This window comes from Lachancea lanzarotensis, scaffold LALA0S02, assembly GCF_000938715.1.
Source record: "Lachancea lanzarotensis genome assembly LALA0, scaffold LALA0S02, whole genome shotgun sequence".
NCBI lineage: Eukaryota > Fungi > Ascomycota > Saccharomycetes > Saccharomycetales > Saccharomycetaceae > Lachancea > Lachancea lanzarotensis.
Window position 1 is genome coordinate 762,142 of NW_019212880.1, and position 25,916 is coordinate 788,057.

General features: G+C 44.3%; 10 protein-coding genes across 10 annotated transcripts; 7 read left to right on the forward strand and 3 right to left on the reverse strand.

Moving 5' to 3' along the window:
• Positions 1–2,002: 2,002 nt before the first annotated feature.
• LALA0_S02e08328g (LALA0S02e08328g1_1) lies at positions 2,003–2,899 on the reverse strand (the record flags this gene model as incomplete). The annotated part of the gene is made up of 1 exon (XM_022773931.1): positions 2,003–2,899. The coding sequence occupies one exon, from the start codon at positions 2,897–2,899 to the stop codon at positions 2,003–2,005; it is 897 nt and encodes a 298-aa protein (XP_022627408.1).
• A 3,424-nt stretch (positions 2,900–6,323) lies between these two features.
• LALA0_S02e08350g (LALA0S02e08350g1_1) lies at positions 6,324–6,920 on the forward strand (the record flags this gene model as incomplete). Its single annotated transcript, XM_022773933.1, has 1 exon — positions 6,324–6,920. The coding sequence occupies one exon, from the start codon at positions 6,324–6,326 to the stop codon at positions 6,918–6,920; it is 597 nt and encodes a 198-aa protein (XP_022627409.1).
• A 5,464-nt stretch (positions 6,921–12,384) lies between these two features.
• LALA0_S02e08372g (LALA0S02e08372g1_1) lies at positions 12,385–12,939 on the forward strand (the record flags this gene model as incomplete). Its single annotated transcript, XM_022773934.1, has 1 exon — positions 12,385–12,939. One exon carries the CDS (start codon positions 12,385–12,387, stop codon positions 12,937–12,939), a length of 555 nt encoding a protein of 184 aa, XP_022627410.1.
• Positions 12,940–14,020: 1,081 nt separating this feature from the next.
• Positions 14,021–15,004, forward strand: HEM13 (LALA0S02e08394g1_1; the record flags this gene model as incomplete). Its single annotated transcript, XM_022773935.1, has 1 exon — positions 14,021–15,004. One exon carries the CDS (start codon positions 14,021–14,023, stop codon positions 15,002–15,004), a length of 984 nt encoding a protein of 327 aa, XP_022627411.1.
• Positions 15,005–15,381: 377 nt separating this feature from the next.
• On the reverse strand, positions 15,382–15,714 carry RPC11 (LALA0S02e08416g1_1; the record flags this gene model as incomplete). Its single annotated transcript, XM_022773936.1, has 1 exon — positions 15,382–15,714. The coding sequence occupies one exon, from the start codon at positions 15,712–15,714 to the stop codon at positions 15,382–15,384; it is 333 nt and encodes a 110-aa protein (XP_022627412.1).
• Positions 15,715–16,772: 1,058 nt separating this feature from the next.
• Positions 16,773–18,632, forward strand: ORC2 (LALA0S02e08438g1_1; the record flags this gene model as incomplete). Its single annotated transcript, XM_022773937.1, has 1 exon — positions 16,773–18,632. One exon carries the CDS (start codon positions 16,773–16,775, stop codon positions 18,630–18,632), a length of 1,860 nt encoding a protein of 619 aa, XP_022627413.1.
• A 317-nt stretch (positions 18,633–18,949) lies between these two features.
• AKL1 (LALA0S02e08460g1_1) lies at positions 18,950–21,379 on the forward strand (the record flags this gene model as incomplete). The annotated part of the gene is made up of 1 exon (XM_022773938.1): positions 18,950–21,379. One exon carries the CDS (start codon positions 18,950–18,952, stop codon positions 21,377–21,379), a length of 2,430 nt encoding a protein of 809 aa, XP_022627414.1.
• A 166-nt stretch (positions 21,380–21,545) lies between these two features.
• TSC3 (LALA0S02e08482g1_1) lies at positions 21,546–21,800 on the forward strand (the record flags this gene model as incomplete). The annotated part of the gene is made up of 1 exon (XM_022773939.1): positions 21,546–21,800. One exon carries the CDS (start codon positions 21,546–21,548, stop codon positions 21,798–21,800), a length of 255 nt encoding a protein of 84 aa, XP_022627415.1.
• Positions 21,801–22,061: 261 nt separating this feature from the next.
• Positions 22,062–23,213, reverse strand: LALA0_S02e08504g (LALA0S02e08504g1_1; the record flags this gene model as incomplete). Its single annotated transcript, XM_022773940.1, has 1 exon — positions 22,062–23,213. One exon carries the CDS (start codon positions 23,211–23,213, stop codon positions 22,062–22,064), a length of 1,152 nt encoding a protein of 383 aa, XP_022627416.1.
• A 1,235-nt stretch (positions 23,214–24,448) lies between these two features.
• Positions 24,449–25,900, forward strand: EHD3 (LALA0S02e08526g1_1; the record flags this gene model as incomplete). The annotated part of the gene is made up of 1 exon (XM_022773941.1): positions 24,449–25,900. The coding sequence occupies one exon, from the start codon at positions 24,449–24,451 to the stop codon at positions 25,898–25,900; it is 1,452 nt and encodes a 483-aa protein (XP_022627417.1).
• Between the last annotated feature and the right edge of the window lie 16 nt (positions 25,901–25,916).

Here is a 25,916-nt window from a genome sequence, read left to right on the forward strand (position 1 = left end):
TGTACTACTTCTTTGTAATGGTGATATCTCAAGCGTATTGTAGTTTGTAGTGTACTACTTCTTTGTAATAATAATATCTCAAATGTATTGTAGTTTGTAGTGTACTATTTCTTTGCAATTGTTTGTCACTAAGCTCAATTAGCCAAGTATTGATGTTGTATTTGCTTGCTTTCTATATTCTCTACACACCAAGCTTGTCTCTCATCTCTCCATTTGTCTTTCTTATATACCAACTACCGCTTGTCAAAATTCTACTACAATTGCTCATCAACCCTCCGCTTACTCACGTTGAAAAAACCACACCTGTGAGGCCTTTGGTGTCCTCATGGGTGTCATTGCAATAATTTTGTCATCATCAGTCTTGACTTTACTCTTTGATGACTCTAACCGTCAACACAGACATGCGGGCTAAATTTTTTAGTCACCCAATTCCATGTGGGTGTTATGTATGTGTAAGCGAGCCACACCTAGATATGTCAATACATGGAAGCGGATAGCACACCCAAGAAGGAACGAGAGAGAAGGAGAGAGCATTGGTGACGGAGAATGATGATGCTGATGAGATGAGGATGGCTCTTTTTTTTCCCCCGGTTGTTGTCTTTTTTCGCATCGGTGATCGTTATCGAAGAGAGAAGAGAGGGCAAGTCACAACACAGTGTGTTTGTTGTTGATTTTAATTTTAGTGGAGAGAGACAAAGGATATTGGGATTGTGAAGTCCCTATGGGATCGTCGTCGACATCGTGACAAGGTCAGAGAGATAAGCGATGGGCAAGGAGAGTCTGGGAATTTAGCAGTGTGAGTCATGAGTAATAGCTACGGGTCACGGATGGATATTGGATTCGAAACGGGGGTCTTGGAGAGAGAGACTGAAACTGGGTCTACGGTTTCATTGGTCTAGAACAAGGGTGCCAAATTGTCACACCCAGACTAGACTACCTTGATGGTTTCGCATCTTGCTGGACAGTAGCAGCAGGGTGAGAATACACGTTAATAGATTTGGGTTTTTTTTTTCACTCACCCACACTTATTAATCTATTTTCGCTAACAGGATAGAACACCCTGGTTGTTGGACGAAGACAGTGTGGGATAAAGTGATATGGGTGTGTGGACACCTCGTCCGGAGTTTTCTGATGCCATCCGCACTCGGACAGGTACTACGCGTTGTGGTCGTGGTGGTGTGTGGTGGGTGGTGTTGATTGGACCGACGACACACGGGTGATGCGGTAGTCTGGTGTTGAGGGGAGACTGGTAGTGTAGAGATCTGGTGGGAATCGGGTCGTACAGGATGGAAGAATTCGACTGGACCAAAATGTAGAAACAAGACCCGTAGATGGTTAATGTTTGCGTGAGGCTTTATGGAGTTTCTGTGAGGTTTTATCAAGTATATGCACGTGACTGGTGCCAAGCCGGGAGAAAGTGACTTGGGATCCTGTGTGTGGTGGGCTTAAACAGAAGCCCTTGCCCGAATTTCTTCCGGCGTCATTTTTTTTCGTGTCGACACGCGCAAGTGCCCGTGACGATCAATACGAAAATACTATTTTTGAAACATTGGTTCGGATATTCAAAGCCACATTTACCATCGGGACGCCGCGGTCAAGGCCTCTGGTGGTATGGGGCATGCTGACACGGCTAGTTAGTCTCATCTTGTGGCATTTTGCCATCAACGGACGAGTGTCAGTTTAGAACATAATGATCAGCTTGTCAATGCCAAGTACCTCCCGGAATGCAATTCCAAAAGCGTCTCAATTTCGTGTGAGTTCTGATATTTCATTCGTTCTCCGAAACTGTTCAAATTCTCACATTATCATCAATTCACTCATCCATATCACTATCCACGACTAATGCAACTCCGGTCTTTTCACTTCCTACCTTGAATGCCATAAATTGTGCTATAAACCAATGCTCTGTAAACGCATTAACATACCTCGAGCCACTTAGATGTTTCTGAGATCGTATCGGCTCCCCTAGTAGCTTGTTGTTCGTGATTTTGGCCCATACGCTTCAACGTAAGAACTCACCATTCGTAAGCTTGACTTCCAGCTTATAATCCGGCTGGAATGCAGCGTATAAACTTTCAGGATCCGAAGTGTTGAAATACGTGTAGTAAGCGGCCTCGTCGTCAATAATTCTTCTCTTCAAACCGGCAACAGACGCCATTTCCACTTGTAATTGGACTTGGCAAGTTCTCTCCATTAGACAAAACAGGTAAGCAGCCTCGTCGACGGTTTCGCCCACCGTGAGTAGCCCATGGTTTACCAATAATAGCGCCTTCCTATGGCCCAAAGCTTCTGCCAAACGTCGACCTTCTTCTTGCTCCAGTACCACACCACCGAAATCTTGGTACACTGCGTGACTCTTGTAAAAGATACAGGCATCCTGATTGATCATATCTAGTTCTTTGCCGAAAGCTGCCCAGGCTTTACCGTACACGGTATGGGCGTGGCAAGCAGCGTTCACATCGGGTCTGGATTTGTGAAGCTGAGCGTGGATTCTGAATCCAGCCCCATTGATAGCGCTCTGATTGCCATCCTTAAGTACGTTGCCCTCAGAGTCGATGTGCACGAGATCCGAGACGCAAATCTGGCTGAAATGCATTCCTAGTGGGTTGATCCAAAAGGTTTCTCGGTCTACAGGGTCTCTAACGGAAATGTGACCCGCAGGACCTTCGGAGTACCCCATTCTGCCAAAAACGCGGAAAGTGCCGGCCATATGCTCCAAGACATGTTTACGTTCTTGTAGCGGGTCTGTGAACTTGGGTCTGGCATCCTTGTACTCGAGACCACCGAAAGCCAAATTGTGGGCGCCCTGAACTCCCAACGTGTAGCCTTTATCCGTGGCAGGTTTAAGTTTTTGGTCTGCAGTGGGGGTTTGAATTTCCGATTGTGTGAAGGTGGTCATGGCTATAGTAGAGTAAGACTACTGTACGTGAAGAGAAGAGGCAAACATGAATAAGGAGTGTAGTAACTACGTTAAAGTGTCTGTCCACTTATATATCGAGATCTACAGATGCAAGTTAACGAAGAGTAAAGCTATTGACAAGTTCAGCTATCGCTATCAACTGCTGTGCTTTTTGAGAGTCAATTTGGCTTGTCGCTGCTTTAAGTATGCTAGTTCGCTTGAACTTGCTGCTTACGTTTGTTAGTTTCTGTGCAGTTGCCGATGGGTCTGGTAAGTTTCCTATTCATGTATACCAGATTCGATTTTTCTGGCTTATCATGAAAAAGATATGTAAAGTACTGGGCGATGAGTACTTAGCGATTAGACATAACCTCAACGGGAAAGATTAGCGGGTTGTAGTATTGGAGAGAGACATGGAGGAGGGATCATATTATGGGATAGAGAAGGGTAGGAATTTTGAACGGAGGGTTAGTAGGTGAAAAAGTGTAGATATGAGCCTTTTTTGTTGTATCACGTGACTGCATCTTTGAAGTCCTAGGACAACTACTGGCCATGCGAGAGTCTTTTTATGCTCTAAGATGTCAAGTTTCAAGTGATTGATTAAGCTCCTCAACTGACTGAGAGAATATGGTTAAGTGGTTTTCGGTCACGTGGTATATCAAAACTTTACAACAGCAGCGGTGACCCATCGAGCTTGTCTTTCGCAAATTTGGGCCACTAAAAATGATCATCGAAACTTCGAATTTTAAGCGGTCTTGGAGACATCGGTGTGTGTGTGTGTGTGTGTGTGTGTGTGTGTGTGTGTGTGTGTGTGTGTGTGTGTGTGTGTGTGTGTGTGTGTGTGTGTGTGTGTGTGTGTGTGTGTGTGTGTGTGTGTGTGTGTGTGTGTGTGTGTGTGTGTGTGTGTGTGTGTGTGTGTGTGTGTGTGTGTGTGTGTGTGTGTGTGTGTGTGTGTGTGTGTGTGTGTGTGTGTGTGTGTGTGTGTGTGTGTGTGTGTGTGTGTGTGTGTGTGTGTGTGTGTGTGTGTGTGTGTGTGTGTGTGTGTGTGTGTGTGTGTGTGTGTGTGTGTGTGTGTGTGTGTGTGTGTGTGTGTGTGTGTGTGTGTGTGTGTGTGTGTGTGTGTGTGTGTGTGTGTGTGTGTGTGTGTGTGTGTGTGTGTGTGTGTGTGTGTGTGTGTGTGTGTGTGTGTGTGTGTGTGTGTGTGTGTGTGTGTGTGTGTGTGTGTGTGTGTGTGTGTGTGTGTGTGTGTGTGTGTGTGTGTGTGTGTGTGTGTGTGTGTGTGTGTGTGTGTGTGTGTGTGTGTGTGTGTGTGTGTGTGTGTGTGTGTGTGTGTGTGTGTGTGTGTGTGTGTGTGTGTGTGTGTGTGTGTGTGTGTGTGTGTGTGTGTGTGTGTGTGTGTGTGTGTGTGTGTGTGTGTGTGTGTGTAGTTAGAGGGTAAAATGAACCTGTCACGTGTGCTTATGTAAGGAACGCGAAACAACAGAAGTGCATTTCAAGGGTCTCGAACACTATTCTTAATGGAAGTAGATGGTGGCGCAACTCAAAATGGAGGCAATTCTGCTTCGATTTATGACATTATGAACTCTTGAGAGTACAAGAACATATGGGTACCTCGACGTCACGTGATGATGAGATCTGCAATACATCCTGGCATTAGTAATTTTAATGATGGGAAAAGCTCTAGGTACAGGGCATTAGTAATTTAAACAGAGGAGGGAGCATGTAGTATGGGAGAACGTCGATTGTGTGAAGGCAAGACTGTATGGAAATGAAAGACGTTGTCATACGATCCCTTATAGCTGGAGAGGTTTTTGGTGGGTAATGGGGTGTGGTCACTGTAGACGAAATCTCTCGATACTCAAATGTGAGGAAAGCGTTGACGATCGTTGTTCAAATGTGGTGTGACTCTTGTAATCTGTCATTGCTGGCGCTCATCTTTTGAATGTGCTTGATATTCTGATAGACTCTATCGTCGCCGGCGCTCATCGTTTGAATGTGCTTGATATTCTCATACAATTAAACATCGCTGACGCTCTCATTATTCAAGTTTGCTGAGGCTTCTATCTTTTCAGAATGATCGCTTAAGCTCTTAGTGTTTATGGGTTTCTATCTAATCACAACGATTGTTTAATCTCTCATTGTCCATTATACTCGTGGTTGTACATTACTCACAATGATCGCTGAAGTTCACTAACTTTTTCATTGTTCATTATGCTCGTAGTTGCACATTATTCACAACGATCGCTGAAGGTCTCATTGTTCGAGCTTGCTAGGGCTTCTGAAGCTCTCATTGTTCAGTTATCCTCGTGGTTGTACACTATCTACAACGACCGCTGACGCTCTCATTGTTCGAGTTTGCTAACGCTTCTATCTATTCATAATGATCGCTGAAGCTCTCAATGTTCAGTAATTCCAGTAGTTGTACATTATTCACAACGATCGCTGAAGCTCTCATTGTTCATTATACTCGTAGTTGCACATTATTCACAATGATCGCTGACGCTCTCATTGTTCNCGATCGTTGAAGGTCTCATTGTTCGAGCTTGCTAGGGCTTCTGAAGCTCTCACTGTTCAGTTATCCTCGTGGTTATACACTATTTACAACAATCGCTGAAGCTCTCATTGCTCAGTAATTCTAGTAATTGTACATTATTCACAATGATCGCTGAAGCTCTCATTGTTCAGTAATTCCAGTAGTTGTACATTATTCACAACGATCGCTGAAGCTCTCATTGTTCATTATACTCGTAGTTGCACATTATTCACAATGATCGCTGACGCTCTCATTGTTCGAGCTTACTAAGGCTTCTATCTATTTACAACGACCGCTGACGCTCTCATTGTTCAGTTATCCTAGCGGTTGTACACTATCTACAACGATCGCTGACGCTCTCATTGTTCGAGTTCGCTAAGGCTTCCACTTCTCCCGCTCCCGCCCCGTTTATTCCCGTTTACATCCGGCCTCCGGCCTCCGGCCTCCCGTCTTACCAACCCGTTTCCGCTACGCCCCCTTCTACATTTCCCACCCAAGGATATTTTTTTTGCTTGGCCATGCCCATTCTCTATCTTTGTTTGATCCACGGCTCTCAACCCTGTAAGCCGCGACCCTGCGCTATTAACAGCACGGCACCCACCGTGGCAAATCTAAGATTGGTAATTTTTACCATAAAATCTCTCTTTCTTGGCTTAGAAATTACCGTGTACGGGATTCTTGGAAAAAAAAGACCCTGAAAAGGCTTGGCAAGGTGAAAGGACACCCACACCACTTCTGGGTTATGATGATGATATGTGATAGACATATATATACGGATAGGTTTACATGGATGGGCGAGAGAGGTACTCAATTGTGGAGTGTATGTTGTGTGCGGAGATCAGAACAACACACTAGCTAGTTTTTCACTAGCCACACACTGACACTCTCATAATGGCCACATTATACGCTATAGATCAACACCCGTTGCAGTTGCGTTCACTTTCGCTTTCACTGCCTTCCGCTTCATCCACTACTCTTCACAAGTGTATAGCACTCGACAACGGCCCTCAAGGTAAACAGGTACTGTTACCAGCACCGGAACTTAATTTGGCACAATTGGCAGATTGGGAAACGGATTTAAAACGGCAATTGGATCGATGGGCTTTTGCGCCTCGGTCACGTGCAGGGTCCGCCTCGGCTCCGGAAGCTTTATCGGAACCGTTTGCTTTTGGAACCGAAGATAAAATGTACCGTACACAAACGTCACGTGGCGGCCAGGTCACGCCGCCTCTGCCTTTGGCGGTGGCGGCACCACGTGCTCTCGTCACTCCTCACGGACATCGCGCCAAGGCACATTCTGTTGAAAGAAGACGCAAATACGTTTGTAAGACGTGTGATAAAGGTTTCACTACAAGTGGACATTTGGCACGTCATAAACGTATTCATACAGGCGAGAAGAATCATGTATGTCCGCATGCAGGTTGTGGACAAAGATTTAGCCGGCATGATAATTGTGTACAACATTATAAGACACATTTGCGAGCATAAATAGGATATAGGATGGGAATGGATAAAGCGCTACGAGCATGGCTGAACAATGAGAGCGTCAGCGATCGTTGTGAATGATCTACAACTGCGAGCATAACTGAACAATAAGAGCGTAAGTTAACCTCAAGCTTGTCTGAACAACGAGAGCGTCAGCGACCGTTGTGATTAGATAGTGTCTCATAAAGTAAGAGCGTCAGCGATCATACTGAATTAATTAGATTCTTGAGCATAGTTGAGCAATGAGAGCGCCAGCAATCGTCGCGAATGATTTGCAACTGCGAGGATCTCTGAACAATGAGAACCCCAGCGTCAGCGATCATTGTGGATAGATGCGAAAATCAAGCATGATTGAACAATTATCGCTGACGCTCACATTGTGATTGAATAAGTTCATACTCGTATTGGGACTATGTGTGTGGATTGTCGTTGCACGATAAACGTCCCATATCTTGGGTGATTCTTATTGAGGCTCGACCACGTCGGCAGTGTTCGAGTTGTTAATCTGCTTCGTTTGCTCAGTCATGATCTGCTCTAAGTGAATGGTTATGGTTATGGATTTTACTTATCTCTCCGTGGCTCTTTTTCTTATGAGTTTGGTACATTTGGTTTGACCAAACCACGGATATTTAAACGATTTTTGGAGCAACAATAGCAAACAGTAGGTAATATTCTAGACCCTAGCCATTAGTAAGGATGCTTGATAAACGTTCTGGATTGCTTGTAAATCCTGCATAGCGTTGACGTATTGTCTCTTCAAATCTTTACGATTTGTCCAATTCATCTTAGCGCTTAAGATGTCATTTTAGACTAATATGTCACTTTCGGATTACGCAATTGGCACTATACCATATAGTTCACCAATCCCAACAATACTCGTATTGAGACTCTGTGTGTGGAGTGTCGTCGCACGATAAACGTCCCATATCTTGGGTGATTCTATCCATTATTATAAGATGTAAACTATTGTTTTATTGAGTTTGGAGTTATCTCTCTGTGATGTATTAAGCATAAATGGAATGAGGTTGTCGGGTCGATAAAACTTCCCTTCTCATACAAATTATTGGAAGTGTTCCCTCGGTGACGGATGTAAAACGTTTCCAGCATTCCGGGTGCAAATGGCGGGGATGAGCTGGTGTTGGAGCCATACAATGAATTGCAAGTGGTACCACTTGATTCAATCGTTGTCATTCCCGCCGGATCAATAGTTGTTCTAGATTCTGACGCTGTCGTTGTGTCACGTGCGTGCCATCACTTTGTCATGGATCTGACGCTAGGCACACAGAGGTTCCGACAATTACAATCTTGAGTATCAGTGAGCAATGAGAGCGTCAGCGATCGTTGTGAACAATGTACAAGTTTGAGCACAGCTGAACAGTGAGATCTTGAGTGACCAGTATTCATATATTAGAACCTTAAGTGCATCTGAACAATGGGAAGCTGGAATACACGTTTTTTACGCAAGCGTCAGCGATCATTGTGAATTTATACGAATCTTAAGCATAATTGAGCAACGAGAACCTTTAACACAGGTTTTTACCGGGAGCGTCGGCGACTGTAGTGAAAAGGTTAGAATCCCGAGTAAACTTAAAAAATGAGATCTTTAGTAACCTCTGAATAGATAATCACTTTTAGCATAAAACAAGAAAGTATCAGCAATCATTGTAAACAAATCAGAACCTCAAATGCACCTGAACTATGAGAGCGTTTGTGATCGCCGCAAATAGTTTACAACAAGCAAAATTGAGCAATGACACCAACAGCGTTCGTTTTGAGTAGTTTACAAGTACGAGTATAATCGAATAAAAGCGTCAGCCATCGTCGTGAATGGTCCCCAACTTCGAGCATTACATAGCAATGAGACCGTCACCGATCATTCTGAAAAATTTAGAGCTGTACCCTATTCAAAAGGAGAGCCTCAACGGTCGTAGTGAAAATATTTAGAGCACAAGCGCACGCGAAAATTTGAGAGCGCCAGCCATTATTTCAAAAACATTTAAATCTCAAGCACACCTGGACAATGAAAAACCCCAACACACGTCTTGAAGTCGAGCTTCAGCGGTTACTGTGAATGATTTAGAAAATCAAGCATTTTTTAAACACGATCGCTGACGCTCTCGCTGTGAATGGTCTAAAAATCAGGAACAAACTGCTACGTCCAAATTGGCAACACCTCTTGCAGCACAGCAGGCCAGGGAACGCATGAGGATATGCACCTCCGCTCGGTGCTTCGACTAATGGGTCATAGTTATGGTTTTTTTAAGCCACTCAGTCACTCAATCGTTCTTGTAGTTGAACTGGACGCGTGTACGCAGAATGGAATCATTTCAATTTCTGACTTCGAATGGGTGTTATTCGGAGCTCTAAAGGAATTCAGGGCTTACTCTCCTCTAGCGGTATCTTACACTTATCGAGCCCTATCTGAAGGAATCACAAAGTACATCCATGTCTAGGTTGGTGCTTTCAAAGTTTCCAAGATATTATTCAAAGAAGTCTCTTTCTCTATGGTCTTGGAACAGTTTAGTACTAGCACGATCTGAAAACCGTATGTTCGGCAAGGTATTACCGGGTCTGGAATCTACAACGAGAATTGAACAACGAGAGGTTCGGAATGCAAAGTGATTAGAGTCAGATTTAAGCAGTGACAGCGTCAGCCATCATCGTGAGTTCAATGTCCTTGCGGGATTGAAAATTCGCGGAGTTCTGATAAATCGCCAAGCAATAGCGACTTAAAATTAATGATTACAAGTCTCTTTCTACACATTTTGGCAGCATCAATGCACTTGAGCATCAGCGTTCGTGGCGACAGTTTGACTTCAAGCAAGTATTTCTATTAAGTTGATTCGTGGGGTAAGTATGACCGGTAAAGACGAGTGGTCTTGTTTGTTGAATGAGCGCTGCCATTTCAAATGTTTCGAACGTTTGAAATGGTCTGTTATGGAGCATTTCCAAAAAGGAAGTTTCTTGTCGCTGTCGCTGCCATGTCCGATACTAATGCCATGATAAATCAGTCACGTGGTTCGAAGATCTCTCTTTATGACGCCAGAATACACAACAAGATTGACCAATAAGTGTCGTATGCCTTATATATGAGCCAAAGGGGGTTGCTTCCCATGGGTGACAGCACCAAGATGTCGGACACTGAACGCTCAAGTTCTGTCGCATGTATTCGATTTGTATAGTTGTGTGACGTGATCTCTCATTCTCATTAACTAGCATTTCTGACGCTTTCAAGACAGATTCTAGCAACTTTAAGCGCACTTGAGCAATTGAGCTGGCGAGCGACTGTTGTGTAACGTTAAATTTTAACAATTGACATGTCGTAGAAACTTCAGCAGTCAATTACAAAGAATCTTGAGTGAATTCCACTTCAAAGAGAAAACCAGTCACCATTAAAACCGCTGAGGATGTAAATATTCAACTTTCAACTAAGGTTGAGCAGCTGAGAGAGAGAGTATCAATGACTGAACTACTTGCTTGCGATAGGACATTTCAGATTTTTCAGATACCAATTGATAAGACAGAAGTTCCTAAAACTCGATTATTGGTAGAATAGCGATCTATTTTGACACAATTAAACCATCAAGACCTGGAGTGATCAGCCTCTCAATGTGCAAATGTGTGCACTTGGGGTAGTTAGACGATAGACTGTGTGCCACAATTACGAGAGGGTTTCGGCGGCCAACTTTTAATAACCTTACGATTCTCAAATCTTGAACAGCGGACTTATGGGAATGAGCACCGACAGTTTGCTGCGAACGACAAGTGAAGAGCGTGCAGGAAGACTTTATTACATGATACCTCTAGTACATTGACCTTAGAGTGTCTGCAATAAAATAGAAAATGAATCACGGCTGCTTCTACAGCTAGACAGAGAACTTGATTCCCCCATTTGTGAATGAACTCACCTAGTGGAAAGTCCAGCTATTAGCGGTGAGATCTTCAAGTCTCCAATATCTTCGATACCGACCCGTCAGCTGTCGATTGTAAGAAACTCTTCTGCTCACCTAAGGCACCATCAACCACCACACCCGACCGAAGTTCTATCGTACGTTTCTCGATTCGTAGCCATTCTGTCTATGGAACTTCCGAGGCTCGAGATAATTCACAAATTCTAGGCCTTCTCGAAAACGGATTCGCAATTAAACCCCGGGGTAAGCACGGCATCCAATTGACCATGCAGGTATATCCTAAAAACTCAGATCGCAAACAGAGACGGATGCCCGTTTAGTCCAGACACCGAGCAAGAAGGCTACATACTGGACTGCACACTTCACGGCAATCTGATTGTGATTCTGTCCACTTCCGAGCACTATCGTCCTTTTGACTTCGTTTTACGGTATCGAGTGTCGTGCGTTGCGGTACAGTGCATCGCATTGCACTTACCTCGCATCATCGCAAAACAAAAAATAGCCTTTTTTGGTATCCTTATAGCACCCTTGCCGTTTACATCACTGAATGGACTTTGATTTGCACTACACTACGCTCTGTTTACCGATGACGTATACTAGACATATGTCAAATTGCGCAATCGCTACATGCGGCTTTTTTTCATCCCCATGTTTGGTTCACTAAATGTTGCCTGGAATTTTACATCGACAACAATCTCTAACGTTTTTGAAGAGCCACAACGATAGTTCTACCCAGATAACTTACTGATCTACCTGGGTTTTTGTCGTTATCTCGTTGATCACTTTGTACTACACAGTCACTTCATCGACTGCGACCATCGAGCAAGAAACAAACATGCAAACCATGCGACCTCTGAGGTGACTCGCTCAATCTGCAACTGGAATACCTCCCTGACTTCAAAAAAAGGTTTCCCGCAAGTGTTGCTTTTACCTTGAAATCCACCACCACTTCAACTGAGAGGGGTTAAGTTTCATTCACCACACTTCCCGTTCTAGAATATCTCGAGGGCAACGCATACGTTGCAAATTCTTGGCGACCCCCCTCTGTGTTCTGTTTCTCAACATTTAGCTTGTTTAACGGCTGCTCCCATAACGCATCTTGCAAATTATTTCGGTGATTAGAAATTCATGCACATGCATGCCTCGAGCATCTCTGCAAGCGGTCACCACTGGCGACCGAGAACAGTTTACTAACAAATGGCATTGGCGATACGATTTGGTTCGGAAATAGGTCTCAATGTGGTAAGAGTACGACTAGATCATCAAGCATTGGCATTTCACCAGGGCCCAGATGCCGGAAACCGGTTGTGGATCATTCAGAAGATGGGAACAGAAAAAGGGCGACAACTTACGAGAGGAAAGGAATGCAGATCAGCACTAGCTGGTCTAGGGTCCCGAGACGCAGCGAAACACAATAGCCATATCTTGACCCTCTCTGCAGAAAAAGAATCGTATAAAAGCGAGGCGGTTGTGCTGTGCTGCTGAACAAACAATTTTTCTAGTACACATTGAACTGAGTTTTCAAATTTCTCATATCACAGACGATATTTTGAATCATGTCTTCATCCTCTGCTCTACGTCGCCTTGTGGCACTAGTATTTTTTTTGGTCCTTGGAACTCAATTGTGTGAGGCCGCCCCGTACGAATCCTCACACCATGGTGGACGACCACATTCGCCTTACTACCCGGTGGGAAGAAACGAAACCAACCCCCACTCTGTTACCGTTATTATCACTGCCAACTTAACAATCGATTTCCCAGGATTTTCGCTATCCAAGACCGAAAAGATTATCGAATACGTTCTGCGGGATCCAAGCGAATACATCACCGAACTCTGGGACCAATACCAAAGTGCTAAGAAATCCCAGGACCTCGTGAGCGGATTCGAATCCTACCTACAGCTCATTTCGTTGCAGGACTCGAAGGGAAACCTGCTTGAAGACATTTTAACTGACTTAGAGCTCTACTCTCAATATGTGAACCCTCAAATTGTCGGTGTTGTGAGTAAGCAAGTGGTGGAAAAGGAGTCAAAGCTACCAGGCGAACAGTTGTTCGCTTTAATTCTAAACGTTTTGAAAGAGGGCAAGCAAAAAATAGGCTGGCCTTTTTGAGCCCGTCTTTGAAATGTTACAAGTTTAGTGTTGCTTAAAAGGTGCACTTTGATAGTGTGCCTTTGTGCGACGCTGTAAAGTGCAGAGTGTGAGACGATCACAGAAACAGATAGTCTACGTAATATATGCCTTACACAACAGATACCAGAAATAGTGAGTAATAATATGCTATAGAAACTATTGATTTTAACAGTGGGTGAGTCTGTACTTCGAGTTTATGCTGTGGGTGGTTATGCAAAACGGGTTTGGAACGGATCATCAAGATAAACAAACCGGATCCCAAGCGGGTCGTCGCTATAAACGCTACGGATCGTTTCGGGTTCTGAAGTATCACTTTAAACGCGTGTGACGCTGGACTTTTAAAAATACCAAGAACTCCTCATCTTCTAGCATTTATAAGTTTGGTCCCGTTCCATGTTGCGAAGAAGTTTATGACTTTTGGGTAATGCTCTTTCCTAATTGCAAAGGAACATCGACAGAAAATTCCAGTTACATCTTGTACCGTGGAAAACTGAAGACAAGAAAAACATATAAAAAAAGAAAACGATAAACGATCAAAAGTATCTATCCATTGTCTGGCATTTCTTGCATACTGTGTCTCGAACGTCCAAGAAACCATGACAAATCGTAACATCTACTTTCTTAAGGTTTGTACTCGTGTATAATGATGCGTACCGTTTATATCACTGCAAAGGCCATTGTTAGACCCACAATTGTCTAAACGAAAAACCGCGCCACCCCTGGTCATACCTTTCATCAATTGAAGTTCATATTACTCATACAAACTGCTTCCTGTGGTCTATCCACAAGTCATCATACGACGTTAAAGTGTCTCGTTTAAAAACTACAACGGTGTATAATAACCCACATCACGTGAGTCGTATAATCGGATTACATAATCGGGTAAATTAAATTGAACTGTAGTGATGAGCTAAACCAAACCATTACCATACGAGAAAGGTGTGTTCGTTCAAGACTCTGACGTATAAAAGGTAAGCCCAAAACCCAATTCAAGTATATTAAATATTCAATGTCTCTACCAGCTGGTCCCAACGACTCAAAAAACTCAAGTTCTGCCACTATGCCGGCTCCACAAGACCCTACACGGATGCTCATCAGAGAACAGATGGAAGAGCTTGTCCGCCGCAAACAAGCTGAAATCACTAAAGGTCTTGAGACACTCGATACTGTGAAGTTCAGACCAGACTCCTGGACCCGTGGCAACGACGGTGGTGGAGGAACCTCCATGGTGCTGCAGAACGGAACCACGTTTGAAAAAGGCGGTGTCAACGTCTCTGTAGTTTACGGACAATTGTCCCCGCAAGCGATCTCTGCCATGAAACACGACCACAAGAATCTGGAACTGCCTGTGGACGCCCAAACAGGGCTTCCCAGTGCAGATGGCGTCAAATTTTTCGCCTGCGGTCTCAGCATGGTTATTCATCCTTCAAACCCTCACGCACCAACCACACACTTAAACTACCGTTATTTCGAAACTTGGAATCCAGACGGGACCCCGCAGACGTGGTGGTTTGGTGGTGGAGCAGATCTCACGCCGTCATATTTGTACGAGGAAGACGCGCGTCTATTCCATTCGGAGCATAAGAAGGCCCTAGACAAGCATGATACCACGCTGTACCCACGCTACAAGAAATGGTGTGACGAGTACTTTTACATCAGACACCGTGACGAAACTCGTGGTATTGGAGGTATCTTCTTTGATGACATGGACGACCGCGATCCACAGGAAATTTTGGCTCTTGTTGAAGATTGTTTTGATGCATTTCTCCCCGCATATTTACCGATTGTGGAACGCAGGAAAGATATGCCTTTTACAGAGGAAGAGAAACAATGGCAGTTGATTCGTCGTGGCCGTTACGTGGAATTTAACTTGGTGCTTGATAGAGGTACTCAATTTGGATTAAGAACACCTGGATCCCGTACCGAATCTATTTTAATGAGTCTTCCAGTAACCGCTTGCTGGTTTTACGACCACCATCCAGAGCCAGACTCTCGTGAAGACAAACTTTTGCAAGTACTCAAGACACCTGTTGAATGGGTTTAAAAGATGATATAGTGACGATAAAATGAGCTGTAATATAAGGCTTTATATTTATAAAAGATATGATGTTTTATGATTCTAACGTGATACAGTTGATAGATTTTTAGCCTCTACTGAGTGAAACTTGTGGCTTTTCTCACACGAGAGGGCCAACGTTTCAATGATCCTAATTTTTCTCACTCAAGTCCTTGTGCTCAGGAAAACATCACAGTGCGCAGCAGCAGATGATAAGAACCAAGTGCGTATGAGCTGTCCCAAATTTCCAAAATAATTGACCGCGTTTGATCTTAATAAGCAGGGTTATGTGGGAAAGGTGTCCTGGCTATTCGGTCAAAAAGAACAGAGGTATATGTGAAAGGTTTCCCTGCTTTCCTTCCTGTTCAATTTTCTCTCCAACGATTACCACAATTCACACATTTGTAGAAAGTAGTCATCGGCTCGTCTGCCGATCTGATCTGCAATTGGAAAAAGTAGGCTCTTTCTCCACCGCAATTGTCGTAGTTCGGACACTGGACCCCAGTCTGATCTACATTATCCCAGCCACCACCTAGCACGTCGTCGACTTCTTTTCTCGGCAGCGTTTTCCGATCATATACCTCAACACCTTCAATTGGGAAAGTATAAGGACACGCACCGCATTGTAAGGTGTAAACCCCGCCGTCTGGTTGTGAAACTAGAAGCATATTGTGACAATGTGGGCAAAACGAGAGCATCGGTGGCCTTCAAAAGACGCTTTGAAGTGGCTTTTTGGCAAAGATGATTCGATGCGATGAGCTTGGCTCATCATAGACAATTTTTCGACATTTATCGTGTGGTCACGTGGAAGATGAATATCGTACTGTTGAGATCGAAACATCCAAATGGCTCGAAGGTTGACTTTCCATGTTTATGAGTAGTCTACGGGAGTTTTCTAGATTATAGAGACTGATCATCCATTTTTTTATCGTTTTTGAATCCGTCGCTTTACATTTAGTAATGATATGTTCTCCAGAGGAGATTCATGGGAGAAGTTCTTCGCAAGATCCTTAAGAACAACTGATTCCAACATTCACCATTCATGCGAGTTTCCTAGGCTTCTCAGGTTTTAGCCTGCAGCTCTTCCACGCTTTTTCACGGACTTTATTTCCGGATGACAGTGCTTCAGAAATGCTATACGGACAGAATGAGATTCCTGTATAAGCAAAAGACTGACAACTGATCGTGGTACTCCAGATACATCAAAAAAAGGTACATACAAACCATGACTTCTTCTTATAAATTAAAAAAAATCTTCAATTATGGAGAGCTCTTCAATCTTCAATTGTGGACAGCTTTTCATTCACAGGGAAATTGTCAATAAAGCTGGCACGATATGAAGCTGGCGTTATTGAGTTGCGAAGTGCGAAAAATGCGTCTCGATTTTGAACTCACCCATTGTTCGAGAGAAATCCATTGAACTTCCTGAACCTCTATTCCTATTCGTTACGCTCACCGTTCAAAATAATTTTAGTTCTCTGGAAGATGGAGATCAAGGGTCATTGTAAGCCTCCACAAAATTGTTAAAAAACACTGGGCAATTCCATCAATTTTTAGCAGCTTGAATCAATGCCGCAACGATATAATTCAAGAATGTTTATTTTTCTGCCCTTCGCTGTCGCTGTCGCTGCTTGTTTTCACAACACTGATATAACCAACTATATTTATTATATTAGACCTAATTCATGAACATACTTTGGATCGAACAAAACTATAGCTCAAAGGCATCAATTGTGCTCTTAGCTCGTACTCCCAAATGCCTGAAAATGACGATATAACCTGGCATGAAGATTTGATGAACTCTAGGGAAAAAACGGGCGGAAACTCGCAGCTCTCGCCAAGTTTTTTGCGAATCATGAACCGCCGAATGAATCGTAGCGGTCGGGCTGGACCTACCTCTCCAGCGAGAAGGAAAGCAGCTGAGAAGGTCAAGGTGAAAATTGAGGGTCGCAAAGATCTTCTGCAGATTTTGGAGGCTGAAAACTCAGCTGCTGAAAAAACAGATCAGACTCTCGCTCTTCATGAACCATCTCAGGAACAAGATTATGATCATCATGACAGCAATAGTGAAAGCTCTTTAGCAGACAGCTCTAATGGTTCAGAAACTTCGGAAGCGCCAGCAACCTTGAAACGACGTAAACGGGTCCCGAGCAAATCGCCTGCTAAACACAGTGAAATAAATGCGGAATCCGGCCTGCAGTCACCTAGTAAGCTGAAAAGCGAACCAAATCCACATTCGGGCTTCGTGACGGCCAACTCGTCGCCCATGAAGCCACTGGTTTTCTCATCGCCGGCCAAATCTCCATCTAAGCCTTTACTGAATAAATCACCTTTCAAGATTACTCTAAATCGAAACTTCACACCTACACCGTTGCCCTACGAAGGCGAATATCGGCCTCCTCAGGAGAAGCACCTCACTTATTTTTTTGACGGCTTTGAGGGCTACATCGATCAAAAAAAGCCAATTCGGGCAAACAAGAAATCCACCAATTCTATGGCAATGGCACCACAGATAACCAGGGAAGAATTCTCGCTTTTATCTAACACACTCAACTCTTGGGTGCATCGCAATAGCAAGCGCTCCTTACAACACATTCAACGCGCTATGTTTCCACAATATTGGTTTGAGCTCGATCAAGGCTTCTCACTGCTGTTCTACGGAATCGGCTCTAAGCGCAAGTTTCTCGAAGAATTCGCAATTGAGTATCTGTCACCACGACTCACGGTGTCAGAACAATTGAATTCTGAGCCCCTCGCAACAGATGAAGCTGGCATCAAAGACAATTCTGATGAAGATGATGATGACGCCGAAGTTGATGGGGTGCCTTGCGTTGTAATTAATGGCTATAACCCAACTTGTAACTATCGAGATGTGTTCCATTCGATCTCCGAGATCATGCTGAAGGAGGAGCTATCGAAGTCAGAAACCAAGTATTGGAGCAATCATGTCGAATTGCAGATCAACAAGATGATCGAAATATATCGCAACTCACCGCCTGTTATAAAGCTCATCGTGCTGGTGCACAATCTTGACGGACCTATGGTTCGGAAAGATCCGTTCCAGAGTATGCTAAGCTCGCTTGCTCGTGTTCGCCAAATAGCACTCGTCGCATCCACGGATCATATCTACGCTCCGCTTTTATGGGACCATGTTCGCGCTCAGAACTTCAATTTTGTGTTCCACGACATTACCAATTATGAGAGCTACGCTGTGGAGTCATCATTTGGCGATGTGTTGAAGCTAGGTAAAAGTCAGGCCAGCACAGGTGCTGAGGGCGCGCGCTACGTTTTGGAATCTCTAACAACGAATTCGAAGCGAATGTACAAGCTGTTGATTGAAACTCAGCTGAGTGCAATGGAGGAGAACTCGCAGGCTAAGGTTTCTGCCAACAAGAAGGGCACCCATGTTTTTGGCATCGAGTTTAAGCAATTTTACCATATGTGTGCAGCCGAATTTATTGCATCCAACGAAGTATCTCTCCGATCCATGTTGGGAGAGTTCATCGAGCACAGAATGGCCGCTCTGACCAAAAACAGATCCGGTGCTGAAACTCTTTACGTACCGTATGCGTACTCAGAGATGAAGACTCTTCTAAGAGACGTTCTGGACACTTAAAAAGCCGATTCCAAAACAGCGGAAAAAGCATTAACCAAAGGCCTCGACCTAAACCAAAAAAATTAAAACGGTATGGTGTCAAACAAAGCGACGTCGGGGGTCGATCTCTTAGGTTGTGATCATCGGTGTTCTCATTATTTTCTTCACTGTCGCTGTCGTCGAGCAACTGTTCAAATCACACTTCACGGACCACTTTTTCAAATCATTACCACACTACTAGAATGGATTCATCAATCAATGTGAACAATTAAAACCCCTTTCCATGAACAACTTTACTAGCGTGTACTAAACTTTGACCGCTAGGTAGGCTCACCAGAATGTCGAAGTCGGAACCGTCTTCTCAGGAGCTACCCAACGGTACCAGTACCAGCCGGAGTGCGACCGTACCTGTGTTGGAACAGCTGCAAACAGGTGCGCAAGTAATTGTTGGAAATCACCGAGTAGAAATCATCGGATACCTAGCTGAGGGTGGTTTTGCACAGATATACGTTGTGCAGTTTGTGGAATATGCAAATGAGCTGGAAAAACAGCCGGCAATTACGCTTGCCGTGGGCGAACGGGCGTGTTTGAAGCGAGTCTTGGTCACAGACGAAAACGGCTTAAACGAAATGCGTAACGAAGTGAGTGTTATGAAGCAATTGTCTGGCAGGCCCAACGTGGTGCAATACTACGACTCACATGCATCGCGGTCGCGGGACGGCGGCGTAGGGTTCGAAGTGATGCTGTTGATGGAATTGTGCCCGAACAACTCGCTCCTGGACTATATGAACCAGCGGCTGGCCACGAAACTTTCGGAACCTGAGATTGTCAAAATCATGTTTGATGTGAGCCGTGCTCTTGCTCAAATGCACCACTTACCGGTCCCGCTCATACATCGCGACATCAAAATTGAAAACGTTTTGGTGGACGCAGAAAACAACTTCAAACTGTGTGATTTTGGTTCCACTTCCACTTGTCTACCCGTTGCCAATACGCATCAGGAGATTGCAATTCTGACCAATAACATATACATTCATACCACGCCACAGTATCGGTCGCCGGAAATGATCGATCTGTACAGGTGTCTTCCCGTGGACGAAAAATCAGACATTTGGGCGCTGGGCATTTTCTTGTACAAATTGCTCTTCTACACCACGCCTTTCGAGCTTACGGGGCAGTTCGCCATTTTGCATTCCAAATACGAGTTTCCTGTCAACAACTACTCATCCAAACTGATAAACTTGATCATCATTATGCTAGCCGAAAACCCCAATTTGAGACCAAACATTTACCAAGTCATGGACATCATGTGCTCCATTTTGAAGGTTCAAAACCCAATAGAAGATAGAAACCAGCAAGGACCTTATCGTTTTGACAAATATGCGCAGTACCAAGCCAAGTTACAAAAAATACAATATCAAATGTATGTGTCGTACGAAAACAAGGAACGTACTGACACCTTCAATGACCTCTTTATCAATTGCTTCGAAATTGCCCCCAAGCAGCCTGTGAACATGGGACGCAAAAGCAGTGCCTTCTCAGAGGCTTCGGAATCATCGAAAAAGAGCAATGTACAAGAGTCTCTAGCTCCGTCAAACCAAAACAAGTCGGTTGGCGAAGAAGATATAGGTCTTGTGCAGCAGCAGTTCCCTTCCGTAGACGATCTGGATACTTATCTACCTGAAGGCGGGAAACGGGATAGTGCTACAAATAATTCGAACACGACGGCCAGCGTCGGTGCCAGTTCGCGTTCGTCTAGTAAGATTGACTTGGCAAAACCTTTGGATGAATATACACAGCAGACGCAGGATCTACCGCCACAAGCTGGTACCTCGAAAATCACGCGCGACGCAACGGCACGATCCTCTCTGTCAACAAAGCAGCACAAGTCTAAGAATCCCTTTCCGTACATTCAGCAAGATGATTATGATGTCGAGTCTAATGTGAATCCTGTTTTCAATGCAGAAAATTCAAAGACTGATGTCGACTCGCGATATTTTGAGCAGTCTAGTGTTCCTAATCCGGTGGCCCGCAGTCAGCCTGAACCTCATCAGCCGAATGCGGGTTACAAACCTGAGCAGCAAGGCAATGTCATGGGATCTTATAATCCTTATTATGGCGGATCTTCAACACCTGTGCCGAATAACACACTAGAGAATCCAGTTCCGTCGCACTACGCATACCACACGAAGGGCGACAAACCAGAGGCTTCCTTACCAACACAAAGACAACAACTGCCCATCTCCAATCCTCAACAGTCCCGCGTCCCGGACAAGGAGGAGCTTCTGCTTGACTTTTCACAAGCAGAAAGAAAAGAGTTTCAAAAGCTGGACTTGACCTTCGACAGCGTTGATCTTTCGACCCCACCAAAGGACGGGGCGAAGGACAGCACCAACGTCTCGGAGCAGAGTCTTGCATCGACCGAAAGTTTCCCCGTACAGTTACGTCGTAAGACCCCGCTCAAGACCTCTGCGTCCGGCGATAAGTTGTCACAGACCACTTCTGGACGGCGTTCTTTGGACCTAAAATTTCAAGAAATGGACTTCTCCTCTCCTCCCATGGATGCAAAACTACAGAAAACTAAGACTGTGACCAGCCAGCCTCGAAGAAGCAATGGTGGTGCTGGTAGTAACAACAGCGACTCAAAAAGGTCTTTTGCTCATGCGAGAAAGTCGCTCGATTTGGACCGTGCCAAACGGGAAATGAACTCCACCACCGAGAACACTGCAAGCAAACGCAAGTCGTTTTTTGGCAAGTTCAAAAGCTGATTGATGATGACCTTAGACCATTCTTAACTTCAACTTTAGCATATATACCATCGTCATCACTTTATACTAAATCTCGGATTTACTCGAGATACTAATAGGCGCATAAGTGGCTTAACCTTTAAGAATATTTACCACACCTGAGTGAAACAAGCATTGAACCCTCCAGATGAGCTCCCAAGATTTCATTAAGGCTCAGAAACTTAGTCATGGAACCTTTGTGTACCGGCCCACCGACGAAGAGCTAAGTACGGGGTCTCTTTGGGAGAAACTGTCAAATTTCGGAGAGAATCTATATTGGATGTATTACATACATTTGCCATATTACTTGATGACTTCTGGCGATGCATTCGGTCTGCACTCGTTTTTCCTAGCGATGTTCACGCTGGGGCTATTTGGGCTGGTCAAATACATTTTTCTGTGAGTGTCGCTCTCTCACAGCAAGGTAAAAACAAACAAACAAGCGTTTAGGAACGGTGATAGTATAGGGTATTCTTTTAGACAGATAGACATAAGAAAGCCAGATGCAGGTATGATTGACATAGAATAAAACGGGATTTAGATATCGTAAGTGTCCATTTTTATTTTTAGTTTTGGGTTTCTTCTCCTCGCTTTACTGGCACGTTTTGTGAGTTTGAAAGCAGTGCTCTATTCCTGTTTCGCTCTTTTGTAGAGAGTCTCAACTTTACTCGGCCTTGGTCAGATGTTGGTTGACTCGTTTGACTCTGTTGTACAAGGTAACGTCTTGGGTGAAGATGAAATTCCAAAGCACCATGCACCAAGAATCGTGTTTTGGCAAATCCTGGTAGTACTCGGGACAAAGACGATTTAGTTCCCACAGCCGAGACCATGGAACGAATGGGAAATCGTGGTGTTCATTGTGCAACCCGACGTTCCATGTAAAAAAATTCAAAATTCCGTAGTAGGAATAGGTCTCAAGGGCATAGTCTTTGTGAAATTTAACGTCTTGACGAGTTACCTCAGACTCCTGGGTCGAATGTATAGTTTCGGTCTCTGCTGGGGTATTTTTGTATGCAAGTTTACCTCCTACAAGAGCCTCCTCCATGTTCAGAAGGTAATGCTCGGCGATGAAGTGGCCAGAGCATGGATGCAGAGATCCGGCCAAGAAAGCGGAGATGAGGAAGTATAGAAAAGAATTGATGCCAAAATTTGTTATCCAGAAGTAATCGAATGCCAGCTGGTAAGCAACGTTTATCAAATGAAGCGGAGACAACGGGATCGAAGTCACAAACATGGGTCTGAAGGCATAAAAAAAGATCTGGAATGTTGCAAAGAAGGCTTTTCCTAACACGCTTGACAAAACGACCGCCTCGAATTTGGTCGGTATATCGGTGTCATAAACCTCGTCCCCGAGAAACTTGTGATGCAGCTGGTGGTACGGGGCAAAAGAAGCGGCATATGGAATGCCGATCGGTGTGTTCGTGAACACAGACAACAGTTTGTTATGCCATGGCTTCCGGAAAGCCAAGTTATGAGAAAGCTCGTGGATAGCCAAAAATAGGTTTTGGGTGGCCGTCGCACCCACCACGTACGCACAGAGCCAGAATTTCCACGATAGAGCACTCGTATTGCGCAGGCTGAAGGCCATGGCGCATTGTAGTAGCACAACGCCAGTTACAATGTATTTGGTGCGAGGCTCAGGTCCCATAAGCTTTTTCACTTCCGGGTGTGATTTGAGAATCGCATGTCTCCGAACCGCGTGCGGTTCCTTGTGAGACACCCAATAGAAGTTGTGAAGGGTTTCTAGCTCTTCTGATGCTGCTGGAGCGTCCAACGTATCGCTACCGATCGATAGGCCCTTATGAGAAACTGGCATCTTTGATCATCAAATTTTAAAGCAAAACCAAATTACCTAGAGCACCAAACTTTACCAAAAAAATGTCCAAAAATAGCCCTTAATTCCAGCTTTGAGACTTTTATGTTTTTACAAAGTGAGCGTTTCTGAGACTGTCAGAAGAATTCGTTTTATGTTGGTCTTTTGTAGTCTCTCGAGCAGGTTGAATCTTGATCTAAATTCCGATATCTATTTTTTTTCAGCTAACGTCAGCATATAAGCCATCATGAGAATCATACGCTCAAGCTGTACGAGAAACGAAATTCGTCCGCCACAAGAAGCCAGGGTATTTGGGATTTATTTAATAGACTTTTTAGACCTGTGAGCTGGGAAGAATTCACCAGCTTTTCTGGTGCATTTCTGGCTGGGTTTTGGCTGAGTTTTGAAGAATTTCGAAGAGTTTGGAATTCGATTTAGCTTGCTGGTTAGATTTTTTCGAACGCAGATAATCGGTATGGAAATTTGAATGCTTTTCAATTGATCTGGACGTGCATAGTGTGTCAAAGGAGCTCAAAATTGTGTTCATCAGAAGCTGACTGTAGCAGTTGTGACCTCATATCACTTTCTCCTACTGCTGTCATAGATATATATGAGATCACGTGCTACAATTTTTAAGGTTAGATGTAAAGATCTGTATGTAACAGCAGTCAATTGCGTTGGAATATGTGTGTAGCTATGCGCTTAGAAGAAGAACGAAAGTACAGCAAGATTTACACTCGAGTATTCCCGTTTGTTTTTTTTTGTTTATGTCGTATTCCTTGTCTTTGAGATTAACCACAGTTTCTCCGGTCATCTTACTCAACAACATGCCTCTAAACGCAAACCATAACCCAAACCACACCTGCGTGCCTTGTCAAATTGATGACCTCTTCGCCAGTATTGCCAGAGAGTCCTCTGTTAACCGTTTGTATATTTCAACCTCTAGAAACGAAAAGCACATCAAAAAATACGTAGTATTCGCAACAACGGTTTCTCGGTGAGTAACCTTGAGCAAAAGTACATGAATTCATGGCCAAATAAGTCACTTCTGACCCCCATCAGTACCTCCAACGTTCCATACCTTACCACTTTCACAATACATATCACTTTTTCCCAGACTGTCACCAATTTATTCAAATTTTAAGCGTATCAGAGTGCTGCTACTGATGTCAAGAAGCCATCTCTACAGATGACTCCACAAAACACCTCCCAAGTGCGCTCCAGGCCAGCTCAATCCCATGCTTAGAATACCACTCAAGCGCCAGCTGATCAAACGATTTATGTCTGAACAAGTGAAGTTCGGTACCAAGGGCGTTTCCCGGGTAGTCACTTTGACGAGAGCCGAAAAACTCAACGCTCTATCCACAGAAATGTGCTCCCAAATGATCCCCACACTTGTGGAATACAGTAAGAGCAATGTGAACAATTTAGTTTTGATCAATTCGTCTAACTCTCCCAGAGCCTTTTGCGCAGGAGGAGACGTAGCCACTGTTGCGCTGCAGAATATCGCAGGAAAAAAGGATAAGTCACTGGAATTTTTCCAGCAAGAGTACTCTTTGAATCTACTTCTAGCGACCTATAATCGTCCTGTTGTTGTTTTGATGGATGGAATCACAATTGGCGGTGGTGTCGGCCTCGCCACGCACGTCCCTTTCCGTATAGCCACTGAGAATACAAAGTGGTGCATGCCAGAAACGGACATTGGGTTTTTCCCAGATGTGGGAACTACCTTCTCGTTGCCACAGCTCTCTACTGTTGGTGGTACAAAGGGTCAACTGGCCCTGTATTTGTGTTTGACAGGCGATCTTTTGTCTGACATCGACGTTTACATGGCAGGCTTTGCTTCACACTACATCCCTAGCGCCAATTTAGAGGATCTACAGGCGAGGCTGGGTGAACTGCCGGTACACAACGACTCCGAAGATATGTGGGATATTACTGGAAAGGCTCTGGAGGAATTTTCCGTTGCGATACCGGAGGATTACCAATTCAAATATTCCAATGCCCAACTGAACGTTGTGGAGTCTTGCTTTGATTCAGAGACTACAGGTAATGTCAAGGCTATCATAAACGCCTTAGAAAAGGTGATAAACTCTACATCGGCCGCTCCTGAAGAAAAAGAGTTTGCTCGCGTCACATTGGAGAAATTGGACACTAAGAGCGGCGTCTCGTTGCAGGTAGCCTTGGAACAGTTCCGCCGCAACAAGAACTCCGATATCGAGTCTTCTCTCAAGCAAGACCTAATTACTGCATCCAACATGTGTGAAGACGTGGTTTCTGAGTTTTCTGCAGGCACGAAACACAAGCTGGTCGATAAGAACAAGACTCCATATGCGTGGACCAAATCTTCCTTGACCGTAGACGAACTCTCGCGTCTAGTATCCCCTCGTGCCTCAAACTCTGTGTCACTGCTCAGCAACGTCACCGATGCGGTCACGTGGAAGAAGTACCCATTTCATTCCAAGTTCATGCTACCCACAGAACAGCAGCTCAAGGACTACATCACAGGCAATGATAACTCAGGCAGATCTCTGGCCGTGTCCCGCCACGAAGTGATCAAATTTTTCTCTCAGTACAACCAATCGTCCAGAGGGAAGTCCGGAATTCAATATCTGTGCAATCAAATCTGTCGCAGAAAGTGCACAGAGGGCGATGCTGGCGAACTACACTGGAAAGACAAAGCATTGTAATAGCATTGAAGAACTT